Source organism: Anguilla anguilla, chromosome 11, assembly GCF_013347855.1.
Source record: "Anguilla anguilla isolate fAngAng1 chromosome 11, fAngAng1.pri, whole genome shotgun sequence".
Classification (NCBI taxonomy): Eukaryota; Metazoa; Chordata; class Actinopteri; order Anguilliformes; family Anguillidae; genus Anguilla; species Anguilla anguilla.
In genome coordinates this window covers 39,146,164-39,163,724 of record NC_049211.1, presented here as the reverse complement: position 1 = coordinate 39,163,724, position 17,561 = coordinate 39,146,164, and the positions used below count along the sequence as shown (strand labels likewise).

The 17,561-nt window shown below is 47.0% G+C and overlaps 1 protein-coding gene across 3 annotated transcripts; it reads right to left on the bottom strand.

Moving 5' to 3' along the window:
* Positions 1–7,231: 7,231 nt before the first annotated feature.
* igf3 (insulin-like growth factor 3) lies at positions 7,232–16,364 on the bottom strand. 3 transcript variants are annotated; one of them, XM_035382509.1, is made up of 4 exons: positions 15,955–16,364; positions 11,455–11,602; positions 8,984–9,147; positions 7,232–8,100 (listed from the first exon to the last, which is right to left on the bottom strand). In XM_035382509.1, exons 1-4 carry the CDS (start codon positions 16,009–16,011, stop codon positions 7,912–7,914), a joined length of 558 nt encoding a protein of 185 aa, XP_035238400.1. In that variant the 5' UTR covers positions 16,012–16,364; the 3' UTR covers positions 7,232–7,911. The 3 variants fall into 3 exon arrangements, 1 of the variants encoding a protein (XP_035238400.1); XR_004761517.1 differs by lacking the exons at positions 7,232–8,100; positions 8,984–9,147; positions 15,955–16,364 and adding an exon at positions 13,328–15,834 and having other exon boundaries at positions 11,534–11,602; XR_004761518.1 differs by lacking the exons at positions 7,232–8,100; positions 8,984–9,147; positions 11,455–11,602; positions 15,955–16,364 and adding exons at positions 11,773–11,792; positions 13,328–15,834.
* Positions 16,365–17,561: the final 1,197 nt, after the last annotated feature.

Sequence of the window (17,561 nt, the reverse complement as noted above, 5' to 3'; positions counted from 1 at the left end):
CCCTAGCACCTGGGCACAACAGCACCATGGTCATGGGCTCATTTTTAGTTTACCTGTGGATTAGGCCTCTCTCACTAGTGTCAATTTTTGCTAAAATAAATGGTGGTGGTCTGGGGCCATGCCTACTGGTTGAGTGAAAAAACATACCTGTGTTGCATTGGCCAATCAGGTCAGAGCTTAACGGTGTGCACACTTTCCACAGTGGGAGGCTGAGCCTGGGAATCCACGCACCGAGAGAGCATGTTTGAGAGAGAGAGTGAACAGGACAGAAGCAGCCGGGCTGAAAAGCTAAAGTTTGAAAAGCTGAAAAGTTGAGTAGCTGAAAACCTAAAGGTCGAAAATTTGAGGAGCTGAAAAGATAAAAGGTTGAAAATTTGAGGAGCTGAAAAGCTAAAGTTTGAAAAGCTGAAAAGTTGAGGAGCTGAAAAGATAAAGGTTGAAAAGCTGAAAAGCTGACCCTGCGTTTGGTTTATTTTGTCTTTGTTATTTTGGTTTGCTAATTTTGCTCAGAACCTGTGAGGGGGAATGATGAAGATTCCCGCATGTTTGTTTGTTTGTTTGTTTAAAGAACTCTCTCTCTTTCAGTAAACCACGCTGGTGAAGACCAGAGTGGGCGTTAGTCCCTGTGAACAGGAATCTCTCCCTCCCAGGGATGTCACTCAGCGTGTGACAGTATCAATAACGTGTTCATATGTTACCTTGCTGGTGGGGAGGTAGAGATTCATTTAGCCAATGGATGTGAGGGTTAGGAAACCAGAGAGCTAATCTGCCTCAATCAAATTTTGGGTTGGAAAAACAATTCGAATTTCAAACTAAATCTCAGCCAAACTTGAATTCTCTACCGACTAACTATATCCTCCCTCTCTTACCTTCAGTACCACACCAGTGACTGCATCCCAGACTGTTAAGGGTCTTGATGTAGTAATGAGCTAACGTTCAATGAAAATCTGGTGACTGTTAGCCAGAGCTGCACTCTTTCTTTAAAACATTTGCGAATTCTACCTTTCCCCCCCACATACAGTGTGCTAACGAATTCATTGTTCATTGGCTCTCCTGATTGGATGTCTGCGGCTCTCTATCCTTGCTGGTCCCATAATCATTGCTGAATGGACCTGGGGGAAAAAATACATACACTAATTAATCTGTTGCATGTGGTATCACACTTTTTTTTCTTTTTCCTGTTGCCTGGTTGTTATTGAATGAGGATCTCAATTAAATCGGTGTATAATAAAAAAGCGTGCGTCATGACAACAACAGCAACAGCAGCAACAGCAGCAACAACAACAGCACTAGCACTACTACAAGTCCTGCCTCCAAGCCTATCAGGTCGATGAATTTCTGTATATCCTGGTTCTCCAGGGCAGGTACAGGTAAAGGTGAACTTTCCATCTGAGGATTTCCTTGATATTTGCCTCTGGTGAATGTGCCTGACCTCTGCTGCTCCATAGAGCTGATGATAAACTTTCCCCAGGATTGGAGCTCTTATCTCCCCCCAGCTGAGGGGGGGGGTGGGGGTGGGGGGCAGCCATACAGACAGCTGTACTTCAGGGTCAACTGCAGGCAACATCATCTCTCTCTCTCTCCCTTTACCCTTCTCTCTCCCTTTACATTTCTCTCCCTCACTCTCTCTCCCCTTCTCCCTTTACCTCTCTCTCTCTCGACCTCTCCCATTTTATCTAAATGCCTACATTTAAAAAGAATACAAAAAAACCTCAAGACTGGGTGCTATACATAATGAATAGCCTGCTCTTACTTCAGTTGAACCATCTACACTCAAAGTTGGAAATTCAATTATACTGTTACTGATGGACAGAAACCCTCCAAAACATTCAAGGAAAATGTAACTAAAATCGGATAATACGGGATCTGAAACAAACTGGGGTAGGCAACATTGAATCACAATAATACATCATTACTAATTGTCTCCCAAGTTTTACGTGCTGACTTGTTTTATTTAAACAGCATTTAAAAGCATTTAGGGCCAGTTTTGTGGACACAGATTAAGTCTAGTCCAAGACTATTTTGTCAATTTTGAATGTATATTGTCAGTTCAAAACTCATTTTAAAATTCTACTTGTCTGCGAAACTGGCCCTTTTGATGCTTTACAAAGAGCTGTAAGAGAAAAAAATGAAGACAAAATTAAAAAAACATCTTCCAATCTTGAAAGTTTGGATCAGTTCAATTCAGTTCAGCTCTCTCTCCATCTCTCTCTCTCTCTCTCTCTTCATCTCTCTCTCATTGTATGGGAGTTCCCCAGACACCACAAACACCTACTGTGGAAAGAAGTACACTTTGAAACCCTGGACTGATTCATAACGCATTCCAGGTGTGCATGGCTACTTAACCAGGAGGCGTGGTCCTGGGCCTGCCCTGATTCCCTCTTGCCAGCCACAGTGGTGTCACTAGGCACCCGGCACAGTCGACCGTTGGTGTCACCCGATGTTGGTGACCGGGGGGGGGGGGGGGGTGGATGAGTGCTGGCGGGTGTGGGCTCAAGGAATTGCATGTTATGCATTCAACCGACAAAGCGCTTATCGTCACATTAATACCGCTAATTAAATCAACCGGCAGTAAACGGCTTTGGAGAAATTCAACTCGTTGCTACTCAAGACACTGCACAAAAAAATTATTGTCAGTCATTTCGGTGTCACCCCCCTCTGATACTGTCACCCCCTAGTGACGCCACTGGCCAGCCAAGCCCTGCTGCATTTTCGGCCCATTCCCTCCTGGGAGGAGCAGAGCTGGGAGAAGGCAGCCAGAGCTGGGAGAGGGCAGAGCTGGGAGAAGGCAGCCAGAGCTGGGAGAGGGCAGAGCTGGGAGAAGGCAGAGCTGGGAGAGGGCAGGGAGAGCTGGGAGAGGGTAGAGCTGGGATAGGGCAGAGCACAGCTGGGAGAAGACAGAGCTGGAAGAGGGTAGCCAGAGCTGGGAGAGGGCAGAGCTGGAAGAGGGTAGCCAGAGCTGGGAGAAGGCAGAGCTGGGAGAGGGCAGGCAGAGCTGGGAGAGGGTAGAGCTGGGATAGGGCAGAGCTGTTTGGCTGTTCGTTGAAGGCTGTGGACCCGCCCCTGATAGGGGAGGGACCTTATTGCAACTTATACCCTACTGCAACTGGGAACACATAACCACCACGTGCACACTGCAATGGGGCACACATAACCACCACGCGCACACTGCAATGGGGCACACATAACCACCACGCGCCCGCTGCAACTGGGCACACATAACCGCCACGCGCACACTGCAACGGGGCACACATAACCGCCACGTGCTTGCTGCAACAGGGAACACATAACCACCACGTGCTCGCTGCAACAGGGCACACATAATCACCACACGCCCATGGGGCACACATAACCACCACGCGCTCGCTGCAACTGGGAACACATAACCACCATGCGCCTGCTGTGACGGGGTACACATAACCACCACGCACACACTGCAACTGGGCACACAACCGCCACGCGCACACTGCAATGGGGAACACATAACCACCACACGCTGACTGCTACTGGGCACACATAACCACCACGCACACACTGCAACTGGGCACACATAACCGCCGCGCACACTGCAATGGGGCACACATAACCACCACACGCTGACTGCTACTGGGCACACATAACCACCATGCACACACTGCAACTGGGCACACATAACCGCCACGCGCACACTGCAATGGGGCACAAATAACCACCACACGCTCGCTGCAACTGGGCACACATAACCACCATGCGCATACTGCAACTGGGCACACATAACCGCCACGCGCACACTGCAATGGGGCACACATAACCACCACACGCTCGCTGCAACTGGGCACACATAACCACCACGCGGACACTGCAACTGGGACCACATAACCACCACGCGCACACTGCAACTGGGCACACATAACCACCACGCTGCACACTGCAACGGGGCACACATAACCACCACGCGCACACTGCAACGGGACACACATAACCACCACGCGCCCACTGCAACTGGGCACACATAACCACAAACCCGTTCAGCAGATACAGGCCAACACTGCAATTGCCCTTTTCAGCACTTTAAATTCCTGCAATTCCGCAAATCAACACAGTGTCTTTTCAGTCCTGCAGAAAAGCAAATGTATGAGTGCTCAACCCAGGTTGAGGATGGACGTGCTGTGTTATGAGTAAGTGATAATAGTAGCCTAATGCATATAAATGTCAGCTGTGAGAGAGGCGTGTATGTGCATAAATATATGCAAACACACATTCGAAATGAAACGCATAGGCCTGCATCCAGTCACTTTAACTTTACCATGAACCATAAATACATGAAAGTGTTTGCCATATTTTTGGAAATGTTTTTAATGGGGTATTGTGTACATGGCAGACATACTAATTGTATATTGGTAGAGGAGAAGTCATTATCTTGCATTGATTTCCATTCAACCGGTAGTGTTACCTACCAGACTGAATCGCAACGCAGAGATCAGTGCTTAATTTCGAAGTCGTTAGTACACACTAATGATGTCAAAGTCATAAGGTTGTACACTTGGTCTGTCGACTCGTTAGCAAGGTAGCTAAAGTAACTCAGTAAAACTTCCAATAGCAAAACTGTGATAAAGTGTGGGTGTATTTTATTTGTATTTCAAAAATGTCCTTCTCACAAGGATTACATAATTGAAAAAGCAGTAGTTTCATTTTTTAGGCAATTATTATTTAGCAAGCAAGCCAGCGCTAATGAGTTAAGAGATTCAAGGTGGGCAAACATGCTCCTCAGTGAGCTGCTAGTAGCCACCAGGACAGCAAAGTTCTTTTATTTATTTTAATGTGTTCACTTTCATATATCTTCATTTTGTGTGTGCATCCGATGCTTTTATTGGCTGATGTGGATAAATGTCCAATGGGGAGACATAATTTTTGTGGGCCTGGAGCATTTGTGATGATGTAATCGGCAGGAAAATGTTTCCCCTAAGTTTGAGGCTTCATTGTGTGGAAGTGTGAAGTTGTTTGTGAATTCTGTCTGCTGATATGAGGTCAGAAGGCACAGAAATTCATGTTTTTAAGGGCTGAGGGTCTGTGGTCCTTGTGGTTATTTCTGCAGGAAATCCTGAAAAGTGCCAAACTTTCAGTGCTGTATAGGTACGGGTCATGCCACCCTGCCGAGGTGTAACTGAATTGGATATGGAGGAAGATACAGCAGGGTTAGTCTTATCCATGAGGCTGCACACACACATGCACTGTGGCCCACTAGGGCTCCCAAGCAGTGGACATACAGCCAGGAGAGGTGGGGGGGGGGGGGGGGGGGGGGGGGGGGGGGTTCTGGCTGCTTCTGGGGTGGGTTCTGATTGGTCTCAGCCCAGCAGGGGGGTAATTGGTAATTATCTGGTCTTAACGAGCCTTCGCCTGGGTCTTTCACCACAGGACTGGGGGGGAAGGGGGGGTATTTTCACAAGCCAAAAACTTGGCTCGGCTGAAGCAGCCAAAACTGCAATCCCAGCACCAAAGGGTCTGGCCCCACCAAATGCGCCAGTCATCCACAGTGGCAAAGTCAGGCCTTTGGGCTGGCTCTGTTTTAAACACCATAACTGGATTTTCTTCAAGTGGAACATGGTGGCTCAGCAATGTAAAGTCTGGTAGATCAAGGCCCATATGAAACTCTTCATGCCTCCCAGAAAGTGCTCATTTTCTGAGAATCATCTTGGTTTGTGTGCGACTTTTTGCGCAACAGATGCAATAAGCCAATGCAGGGGCATACCACAGGAGTTGGCTCTCAAAAGCATGACTGTGTCAAAACGGAACTGCCGTTAAAGTGGAATTGTCTTCCCCTACCGGAGTCTGGTATCTGCGCCAGAACGAAATAGGAAGGGGTGAGAACACGCACTGAGACACAGTGGGGGGGTGAACCAGCCAACCTCAGAAACAGCCAATGATTGGCCTCCTCTGGATATAAGCCAATAGAGTTTCCTGCATGCATGCGCTTATTCCACGCATACTTCTGCGCTGAGGTATTTTATTAAAACAGTTTGCTACAGGTTTACAAGGCAGAGGTGTATTGCTGAGCCAAAAGGAAAAGTGAAATGTGCCCCATCCCCCCAGAATGAACAAATTATTCAGGGATCACCGTGGACCTCTAGGTGCAAACTGAGTACAAGTGCCCAACAGGACAGCCCCTGCCTACTGACAGGACATAGTTCAGCTCTACACGCCAGCTCGACCGCTCCGCTGCAGCAGGGTGACTAGTGCAAGTCCGGGCGAATGGCTCTCGCTCATCCCGACCACGGTGCTTCTCCATCCTAGTTCCCCAGAGGTGAAACGAACTACCCATTCTTCTACGAACCACTCGGTCACTGCCCATTTTCCACCGCGGTCTGAAGACACATCTCTTCAGACAGGTACCCTGACAAACTCTAACACTACTCCTCCGCAGGGTAACTCACAAATTCAGATCGGTCTTATATCATTTGTATCCCTGTATCTTGATCTTCTAGCACTTTCATGTTACACTTACATCTTCATCTAGCACTTGTACTATCATCCTGATGTTTGTCACATCTCTTGTAATCAGGCCATACTTCCTGTTGGACTTGCCGTAACTTTACCAACTTAGCCTATGCTTACTGGATGAACTAGACCTAATGTTCATGGCTATATAGCTGACACTTAATGGGAATTGTACCTTATTGGACCCGTTTTCTATAATTGTTCCAATGACCTTCAGTGTGCAGTTATTGTACGTTAGTTTGGATAAAAGCGTCAAATGTAATGTAAATAAATTATGTAATATTATGTAATATTTATATGATAAATAGCTACACGCCTTACAAAGATCTATGATATTAGATCATAATTCAGACCTGCTTTCATGTGCTAGTGTGCTAAATGCATTTCAACCCGTACCGGACGCTGGATAAAGTTTCAAACATTTAGCATGAATACAGGAAGGGGAGTTACCAGGCTGTCATTTTGGGGGTCTGGAGATTACAAGCTTCGGGATCCTCTGACAGCACAAAACAGCAGGAGGACAGTATGTTAAACTCGCCCAGAATTACGGTTCTCTAAAGGTTCAACGAACACATGGAGTTTAACAGTAGTGGACAAAATGCTTTTCAGATGTACCAACTGTCAAATAAGTTATGTGTCTGAGACACGGTGGATTAAATATTGCAGAACCTCTACACTTTGAAGCTGCAGGGTCAGGCATATCGACTCTGAAAGTAGACTGGATCGATTTTAAAGAAAAACTAAATTCCTTCAAAAATAAGATCAAGGCCACCATTTTCAGCTGGCATCACTTTATGATATTTCACAAAGCAAGCGTTCAAAAACGGTCAATAGTGCACATTCTTCTCTCAACAACATACAAATCAATCAATTACAAAAACAGTCAATAGTGCACAAGCTTCTTTCAACAACATACAAATCAATCAATTACAAAATCCACTCATCTGACAACAGGATGAAAAACACAAAAAGCTTTTTGATCGCAAAATCAAGTAATTATTTAGTGAAACTTTTTTTTTGGTTTTCAAAAAATATGGCTGCAAGCAACGGCTTCTTAATTCCTCCTGTAAAAACAGGACACAAAGAGGCAGACTGAAAACAGTTTGTACAGCAACCCCCTTCCCTGGCAGTGCAATTTACTCACTCCACATTCATGCTAAGACATTTTTCCTCGAAGGCAGAAACGGTAAAATAAATACTCGCACACAACAGGCTTTCCCGCCTCACATTTTCACATTTTTCACTCAGTGAACGGTATAAATGAGAAAAACTATCCGTTTCGATACTGTGGAATGTTTAAGGCGACTGTAACTGTGTAAATAAGACTGTGACGTTTTCGTATGAGCGTTGGCAGATATGTGTAGCAGCAACAGCTGGAGCGGCAGCAGCGGCAGCAGGCGGGGTCAGAGTTCGTGGTGGATCCCCCCCTGGACTCTGCTACTGTTCTGAGGGAGACTTCCAGTCTCTGTGCTGTGTCCTCTCAGAGGCCACGCCCCCGCGCGTCCACTGTGCGGGCCCCGCCCGCAGCCCGGGCCCCAGGCCGCCCGTCAGAGACGCCATCCGGGCCGTCGCGGGTCCGTACAGCGCCCAGATTCTCTTCCGGAACACCGCACGGAAAAGCACCTCCTGTGGAACAACAGAGGACAAAGGCTGCAGTTAGAGTCCGCATCACTGACGGATGAGAGGCCAGCAATAACCTGACCCGGCAGTTATTCCAATGACCCCGGTCTACAAGGACATTTCTCTTCAGGGGGTGTGTCCCAATACTCAAAAAATGCATCCCCCTTTCCTCCATTACTATTTCATCTCCTCACCTACTTTTCTCCACTACCACCTCCCCTACCACCTCCCCATCTCCTCTCCTTTTCTCCACTACCACCTCCCCTCCTTTCCTCCACTACCACCTCCCCTCCTCACCTACTTTCCTCCACTACCACCTCCCCTCCTCACCTACTTTCCTCCACTACCACCTCCCCTCCTCTCCTCCTTTCCTCCACTACCACCTCCCCTCGTCTCCTCCTTTCCTCCACTACCACCTCATCTTCTCTGTGCCCTGGGAACTGATCTTAGTGTCCTCCCTCCCTCCATCCAGGGTCCCAATATTGTAGGAGACGAGTGAAGTGCACAGAACTGTATTGGCAAAGTGGCTTCAAACTCGTCTCCTCCCCTCCGTTCCTTCACATACTTCCGTGTAAGGAGACAAGGGGATAGTGGGAGAGTGGGGGACTGGAGGAAAGGTGAGGAGTGAAAAGTAATGGGATGCACCCTGAGTGTGGGGGGTAGACTGTGTGTGAGGAGTAAGAGGGGAAAGTATGGGTGCGGTTGGGGTTGGGGTGTAGCAAGACGTTCTGGGCCCTGTGCATATGTAGTCCCCTGTCGGCCCCCTTAAAACTATACACCAGGATTTTAGAGTCTCCCCCCCCCCCCTTGGGGCCCTGGATAGACAGTTCCAGTATTCCAGCGGGGGGGGGGGGGGGTTGTGTGCTGGGGCGAGAGGGTGAGGCCTCACCGAGGCGGGCGGCGGCGGCGTGTGATTGGGCGCGTGCCTTCGACTCCGGAGCGGTTTGGCGCAGTACGCCTCCAAGTGCTGCAGGTCACAGCCCCGCAGGCAGCACTGCTCCACGATGCCCCTCCCGCGCAGACGAGCTCCGTTCCTCCCCCCCGACACCTTCCCTGGAGACACAGCACACAGCCAATCACAGCGCTGCACCGACGCTTCAGCCAATCACTGGAGGGCACGGTCACCACCAGCCAAGGACAGCACAGCACAGCACTGCCAGGTCAGTCGAGCACGGCACAGTACTGGCACAACAGCCAATCACTGCAAAGCACCTAGATATCAGCCAATCAACAAACTGGAGCAGGAGATCCAGCAGATCATAAGACTGCTGAGATGTGACACTGTGACAACTGAGCCAATAAAATGACAGTGCTTGTCCTGCATCTCATTTATTGGACATTCCCCTTTAAATCTGTGATAGCGTCCCATCAAATATGAATATTACTGCAGATTACAGGACAGCAGCCCTGGTAGAGGGTGATCCAATGTAATTAATGTAATTTTGGGAATAATGTAATTTTGGAATGTAGTCATGATAACTCCACTACTCTTTTAAAATTCCACATATACATTTAAACTTATTCTGGATATATTCCTGTATAATCAACTATCAGTCATCATAATCCAGTGACTGGCATTACACTTGACCAGGTTCTTAGTGCAGTTCTTTGTGCTGGTTAAATTGTACTGTGTGTTTCTTACCACGTCTACATAAATACACTGTTATTTGCTCTCATAATAATCTGATTATAATAAATAGCAAGCTGTGATTTAACTGCTACTCAATCACATAAACGAGGCTCCTTCACCCATCCCAGTCCCCAGACCACACCGGCCCCTGGCTTACTCCCACATCATGGCAAAATCTTGAGCCTGACGTGTTCCATCTTGCTCTTCTGACCTACTTATTAGAATACATTTTTTTTTACCAGCTAGGCTACTTATTAGAATACATTTTTTTACCAGCTAGGCTGGTACCTTCGACTATAATTTGCCCAACAACCATGTTTGTTTGTCCAGTAGGTTCCCCATGACCTGCCTGTTACCATTTATCCTAAATTTAAGTACTGATACCAGGCTGCCTGGCTGAGGATGGGCTCCCCTCTGGTTTTATTCACTTTGAATTTTTTTATTTTTAAATTTTTTTAAAACCTCTCTTGCTATATTTAATCTTTTTTATTTATTGGGGGGGGGGGGGGGGGGTCGGTTGACCTAACGGCTCAAAATTTTCCTGTTTTTCAATTTGCTAGTACAGCCTATTTGTGACAGCATCTCTAAAAAAACACAATAGTAATACAATTTAATTTAAATGAATTCTCTTCAATTTATGTTATAATTCTAGTCATAACACAACTAATAATTGTTATTAATTCTATTACTGTTGTGCCAGCAAAATATACTTTGTTGTCATTTTGTCATCAGACTGCCTGAAAAGAACTGTAAGCAGACTGCCAGTGTGTCCTTGAGGGAGGAACAGGGAGCGATGTGATTGGCTGAGGTGTTCTGGGGGAGGGGCACAGCAGAAATAGCCTTCTGAGGAGGAAGTGATACACTTAGCTGACAGCAGCAGTGGCAGTAATTAATCTAGAACTAGAGTGACGTCCCCATTGCAAGTTTACCATTATTTCGAGAGAGAAATTATGAAACAAATGGTTTCAGTGTCATTTCTGTCTTTTTGTTTTATTCATTGTCACTATTGTGAATACAGTGCAAGGTCCTTGGGTGATTCATATAGCTGTAACTATAGTTACATTAAGAATATGTTCATATATAAACTTGTGTGCTGAGTTTTAATGCACTTTCTACCATTAAACGCAATTCCATAGTAACTTGCTGGTTACCAAATGTCAGCTAGTTCCAATTCAACTATTCGGCTAGTTCAAATTGTTAATAGTTGGGTTAGTAAACTGCAGAAATACTTATTTTCACTTGTAATGTTCATGTAATGTTTTCATGTTCATGTTTTTCATACAAAACATTTCCATACCACATTGTGTGTGCATATAACCTTTATTTACAGGACATTATCGTGCATTATGTTATAAGGCTGACAGCATATAATAGACTCCAGGAGCAACTCTCAAGCTGATTTGATCTGAATTATGATGTAAACACAAGGTTGAGCTGATGATCTGCTGATCTGCACTGAAATGTGATGTACACTCAGGCTGATCTGCACTGAAATGCGATGTACACTCAGGCTGATCTGCACTGAAATGTGATGTACACTCAGGCTGATCTGCACTGAAATGCGATGTACACTCAGGCAGATCTGAACTGAAGTGTGATGTACACTCAGGCTGATCTGCACTGAAATGCGATGTACACTCAGGCAGATCTGAACTGAAGTGTGATGTACACTCCGATCTGTGATCTCATCCATAGCGTGATATAAACTCAGATCGATCTGAGGTTCTTACCTCGGTAGAAACCTCTGTCTCCGCACACAAACTCCAGATCAGCTACGAGCTCACGACCACAGCGTGCCTTCACAGCCTCTTGTCTGCTGGGGAGAGCAACCAGGCACAGCAGCGGATACAGAACACACACACTCCTCCACCAACACACCTAAAGGGAGAGAGAGAGAGGCCATTACACACACACACACACACACACTCCTCCACCAACACACCTATAGGGAGGGAGAGAGAGCCCATTACACACACACACACACACACTTCTCCACCAACACACCTAGAGGGAGGGAGAGAGAGAGCCCATTAGACACACACACACATACACTCCTCCACCAACACACCTTAAGGGAGAGAGAGAGGCCATTACACACACACACACACACACACACATTCATCATCCATTACAAAAAAGCGCCCTGCTGTACCCCTAAAACATTTTCATTTTTATGTATTTTGGAAGCTGCTTGGCACTGTTGGCCGCACTGGAAAGAACAGCGAGGACCATCCAAAGCACTATGAAAATTCACTGCAACCTGCAAGGTCCGAGTGCATATTAGGACTTCAGCTTCCAACCAAAAACACCACAGTAGGTCCTCGCACTGCCATGCGTCCTGACAAAAGGTCTTTGGACCAAAACGCCAGCTTTTGGGAAAAAGACTGAGCTTAAAAATGTGTGTGGGAATATGGTGTATACATTCCTTGAGTTTGGGTGATTTTATTACTGGTACCATAAGACGGGTTAAAATATTGTGTCTGCTGTTCTTTTTTCTGCTAAACTCAACACAACACAACATGCTCTCAAACTCAACACAACAACACAACATCCCCTCGTAAATTTAACACAACAACGCAACATCCCTTTGTGTGAGACCTGTGGTCTGCACCACATCAGAATAGAGCAGATTTAATCAAACTGGAATCATTCGTTTTGGGTACAGTAGCTAGTGCATTTGCCACAGTATTACACTGACTCTAAGGGACCAGATGCATCCAGTCCTGAGTTACCAGCCAAAATAATGAGACAGGCTGAAAAATACAGAGGGGAGCTGGGACACAAAGCTTCCTAAAAGCTCCTGGGTCTGTATCACAAAGCAGGGTTACGGAGTTAGCTGGATAACTGCACTGAGTAAAGCCTGGAACAGCTCTTTTTACTTCAGTCCATGTTCCAGATTTGGGAGGTTTCCGAGTTTTACTCGGTGCAGTTATCCAGCTAACTCAGTGATCCTGCTTCGTGATACAGAGCCCTGGTCAGTGTGTAAAATGTAGGTGATAGACAGCAGCAAAAACAAGCAGTACGTGATGCAGGAAATAGTTACATTTGACAGAGCGTTTCTACATTAACCCTCTACCACATGTCTGGGCCAGAACTGATTATCTGCCCATTAAAACACCTCCTCCAGGTATGCTGCAGTCAGTGGGGTCTACAAACAGCCTGGATATTTGTGGCTACTCCCAGATTTCCTTCCACATTCTCCAATTGGCCAGATAAACAATGAGATGGTGTAATTTTATGTTTGGCAAGATTTACAGGCCCTTGTGATGGCAGTAAAATTCCTTTTGGATTTGAACTCGAGAAAGTAAGTGTTACATAAACACAACAATTCCACAAACTACAATTCCATAATGCTACAGAACAGAATAGAAAACACATTGATCTGGGCACAATGTTTGTTTGGGTACAGCAAATTACCAAACATAGATATACAATTTACGCAGGCAAGCTACACAGACAATGGCAGCCTTGAAAATGTGGCTTGCTTTCTCATCCCGTAACCTCAGCAGAAGTACTGGAGTCTTCACCTGAATAAACGCTGTTATAGGTTTAAGAAAAGAGAAGAAACCAGACAGGGTGAGGGGAGGAAAGGCCACATTCTACCTTCTGTTCTACACCTTTAACGCACAGTCAGAATCAGCTCCCTTGTCCTCTGGTACCCAAGGTTTTTAGCGTCAGTCCTGTAAATCCACGAAGTACACAGATATTTTTACATTCAGGTTGATTTAATTTTTAATTGAAATTTGAACACTTGAAGAAAACTTTTGCTTTTGTGAACAAATAATTTTCTTGAAGGTATAATAATATAGCCATTACCTAATAATGTAGTCATAACACAGTTAAAAGCTATCCATGATTAATGGGCTTTCAACAATGAAATGAGTCATTGATTATGTATAGTAGCTGTGTCTGCATTCCTTAAACCACACTGTCCGCACAGTAGGACTTAGGACGGGCATAATCACTCTTGTATAAAGCAATCAGGCTGCCTGTTGTGAGATAGCATGACTAATGTACGGCCAGTTTAGTCTGTCAGGCTCAGCCAATTAACCCTTTGAAGAGGAGGCTTTTTAGAATGTTTTTTTTTTCTTCAAAATTCTAAGCCAGTGTTCTAGAACTCCATTTCTTTCGATTACCAGAAGTGATTGTTACATCAGCATTATGATGTTGAGTAAAGAACATTCTAATCATATATTTTTTGATTTTATACCTGAAGAGGTTAAATGCAAGGAGGAACCCTGTGAACGGCATGTTTTCTGGCCTTTCAGAGGCACACACTACATCCCAGAGACGGAGGTGAGACAAATACGAGACAGAGGTGAGACAAATACGAGACAGAGGTGAGACAAATACGAGACAGAGGTGAGACAAAAACGAGACAGAGGTGAGACAAATACGGGACAGAGATGAGACAAATACGAGACAGGGGTGAGACAAATACGAGACAGAGGTGAGACAAATACGAGACAGGGGTGAGACAAATACGAGACAGAGGTGAGACAAATACGGGACAGAGGCGAGACAAATACGAGACAGAGGTGAGACAAATACGAGACAGAGGTGAGACAAATACGGGACAGAGGTGAGACAAATACGGGACAGAGGTGAGACAAATACGGGACAGAGGTGAGACAAATACGGGACAGAGGTGAGACAAATACGGGACAGAGGTGAGACAAATACGGGACAGAGGTGAGACAAATACGAGACAGAGGTGAGACAAATACGAGACAGAGGTGAGACAAATACGGGACAGAGGTGAGACAAATACGGGACAGAGGTGAGACAAATACGGGACAGAGGTGAGACAAATACGAGACAGAGGTGAGACAAATACGAGACAGAGGTGAGACAAATACGGGACAGAGGTGAGACAAATACGGGACAGAGGTGAGACAAATACGGGACAGAGGTGAGACAAATACGGGACAGAGGTGAGACAAATACGGGACAGAGGTGAGACAAATACGAGACAGAGGTGAGACAAATACGAGACAGAGGTGAGACCGCTCCTTGAAAAGGATCCATGTTGTGGATGCTTCGTGCCTTCGGCAGTTACCTGCAGCACACACGCATTTCAGAATGCTACCATTTAATCCGGGGGCAGACTGGGCCCATGCCAGTTTTGTAAGCAGTGTTTTGCTGGCAGGTGCAAAACGGGGGAACTGAAGACAGTCAGGCCCACGTTGGAGCAAATTAGAGGTGTGCACCCTGCCCGATACCGTCCGAGGAACAGGACAACAACAGCCGCTCAGATTCACAGAGCCACAGAACCACGTGCTGCGTTGCAGAGAACGCACGCGTTCAAACTTCCAAGACAAAGAGACGACTGCGTTCTAACATCAAGACATAATCAAAACGCTCATTTCAAATGTGACCTTTAAATCCGCTTTGACACTGATACTGCGGTTACCTCCAATCTGACATGACCCTGGTCAACACTGTGTGTGACCGCAGAATAAAACACAGTCCTGCCGTGGACGGGGTCTAGGCATAGATGCATGTCCCAGCATGCCCTGCTCCTGTTACACAACTGCTAACGTTTCAGCCCCGGCGCTGCGCGGACTGTATGCTTTAGAGAAGCAGAGTGCTGATACAGGTAATTCAGGTAAACGGCTCTCATGCAGGATTGGTTCCACACAGCTGTACGCCATTATTTAAGAAAAGACAAACAGCTGGGGAAACCACACCGCACTCCAAATGCAAAACAATGAAGAAAAGTGGTTAGGCTGGTGCCCTTCGGGACAGCAGACCGTTGCCGCTCGGCTGCGTGGTCTACTTTAAATGCATAACGGTGCATGATGTGGGCACTGTAATTGCGATGCTGTATATAGAACATTGTGACTTATTTTAGAATACACAAAGATGAACAAGGAGCAAATGCACAAGACAAACAGACCTGTGTATTTGTTTAGTTTTGCTCATTGTGAAAAAGATGGACTGCAGTGTCATTAACAAAGTCAGCACAGAGCTGAATAAAGAATTCTCCAAAAATTAATACGGTTTGTTTTTAAGATTGTGAGGGGACAGCAGCTGTAGTAGTCACCCGGACCTCCTCCTGGCAAACAACCCAAAATAACTTCCAGCACCTCAAACGCTCACATCTTAAAAGCCACAAATGCCCTTAATACACCCCCACCCCCCTCCCCGCCCCACATATACCCATACACACAGGCGCCCGGCAACCAGCAGGCCAGTTGGAGGCGAAGCTGTGCGCGGTCGGAGCGTACCTTCAGCGGGCAGCGTCTGGCCAGCGGGCAGAGAGAAGGCTGCTGGGAGGAGAGCATGACGCAGGAACGTGGCGCACGGTCAGAGAGCCACAGCACCGCTCCACGCAGCTGCTCTTATAAGCCGAAGGGGAGGTCCCCAGCCCCCCCCCCCAGCAGCCCAACACTGCCCAGGAATGCAGGAGACTGGACCACACTGCCCCCTCCTGCCCTGCTCCTCTGGAGCCATGCGCACCCATCTGTCAGCTTCTCATTCCTTATTCTCCCTCACAATCCAGCTCCAGCAACCGGGGGATGTGAGCTCCAGCCCCCGAGGGATGAGCGCTCCAGCCCCTGGGGGATATGAGCTCCAGCCCCAGGGGGATATGAGCTCCAGCACCCTGGGGGAAGTGAGCTCCAGTCCCAGGGGGATGAGCGCTCCAGCAACCGGGGGATGTGAGCTCCAACCCCTGAGGGATGAGCGCTCCAGCCACCGGGGGATGTGAGCTCCAGCCCCAGGGGGATATGAGCTCCAGCCCCAGGGGGATATGAGCTCCAGGCCCAGGGGGATGTGAGCTCCAGCCCCCGAGGGATGAGCGCTCCAGCCCCTGGGGGATGTGAGCTCCAGCCCCTGGGGGATGTGAGCCTCATCCCCTCTGCCTGCCATCCCCAAACGGCCACATGCAACAGGGTCCCCCCGCTAGGCCGAACTCCAGCTTCCAGGGGCGCTGCGCTCTCACCGACTGCACAGGAGTGTTTGCGGTGCGTGCTATATCATGGGAGAATGCACGTGTGCGAAAGCCTTCAGCTACATTGAACATGCGTACAGCGAGGAAAACAATAATTTTGCTGCACTACACCTGCCAGTGATTTGCACATCCCCTCACTGTCAGTAATGCGGAAATACATAATCCACAGCTGTGTTACATTTTTAAGTTTCTCTCCCGAGCATTTGATGTACCATGTGCAACTGCTTAGCCACTTTCATCTTATCATACTTATATCTTATATCATTACGGACATAGTCGGAACAGCACATGCAGCCTCCCGGGGACTCATTTTCACAAATTATGGCTTTGTTTTATTATTTTTGGCGTTTCAAAAAGACCCGGCAGAACTTTAGCTGGATGTTCCTTGCGCAAAGGACTTCCATTGATTTTGGGAAGGGGCGCCCTGTGGCGCATTTAGACAGAATAATCATATTTGCAGAGGGAGGCTGTGGAGAGCCGCCACTGTTGGATCAAAAGACGTTTCTTGAGGCTAGAAAATAAAGGAATAGCATTCAGTTTCAAGGTGTTCCGTCCATTTAATACAGTAGCAGCTCTTGTGGAGGGCTGGTAGGCTTCAGGTGGCTAGGGGCCCGTCTGCACTGTGGCAACAGCAGGTTATAAAGAATGCCATGCTTAAGACCAGTTGGGTGACAAATACAAAGTAGATACCGTGTGTGACTGAGACAGTAAAATGCCCCAAAACAGGCCAATTGGCCACAATAAATGAAAAGTAAAACCACGCAAACAAAACTTTGATCCACGTGCTAACAACAGATAAAAAAGCCAGTGCAAATACTCGCTGAATGAAGGTCACACCTGTGGTGCTCGGTAAGCCGTGGATCACGTGAAGCTGGTGACAGA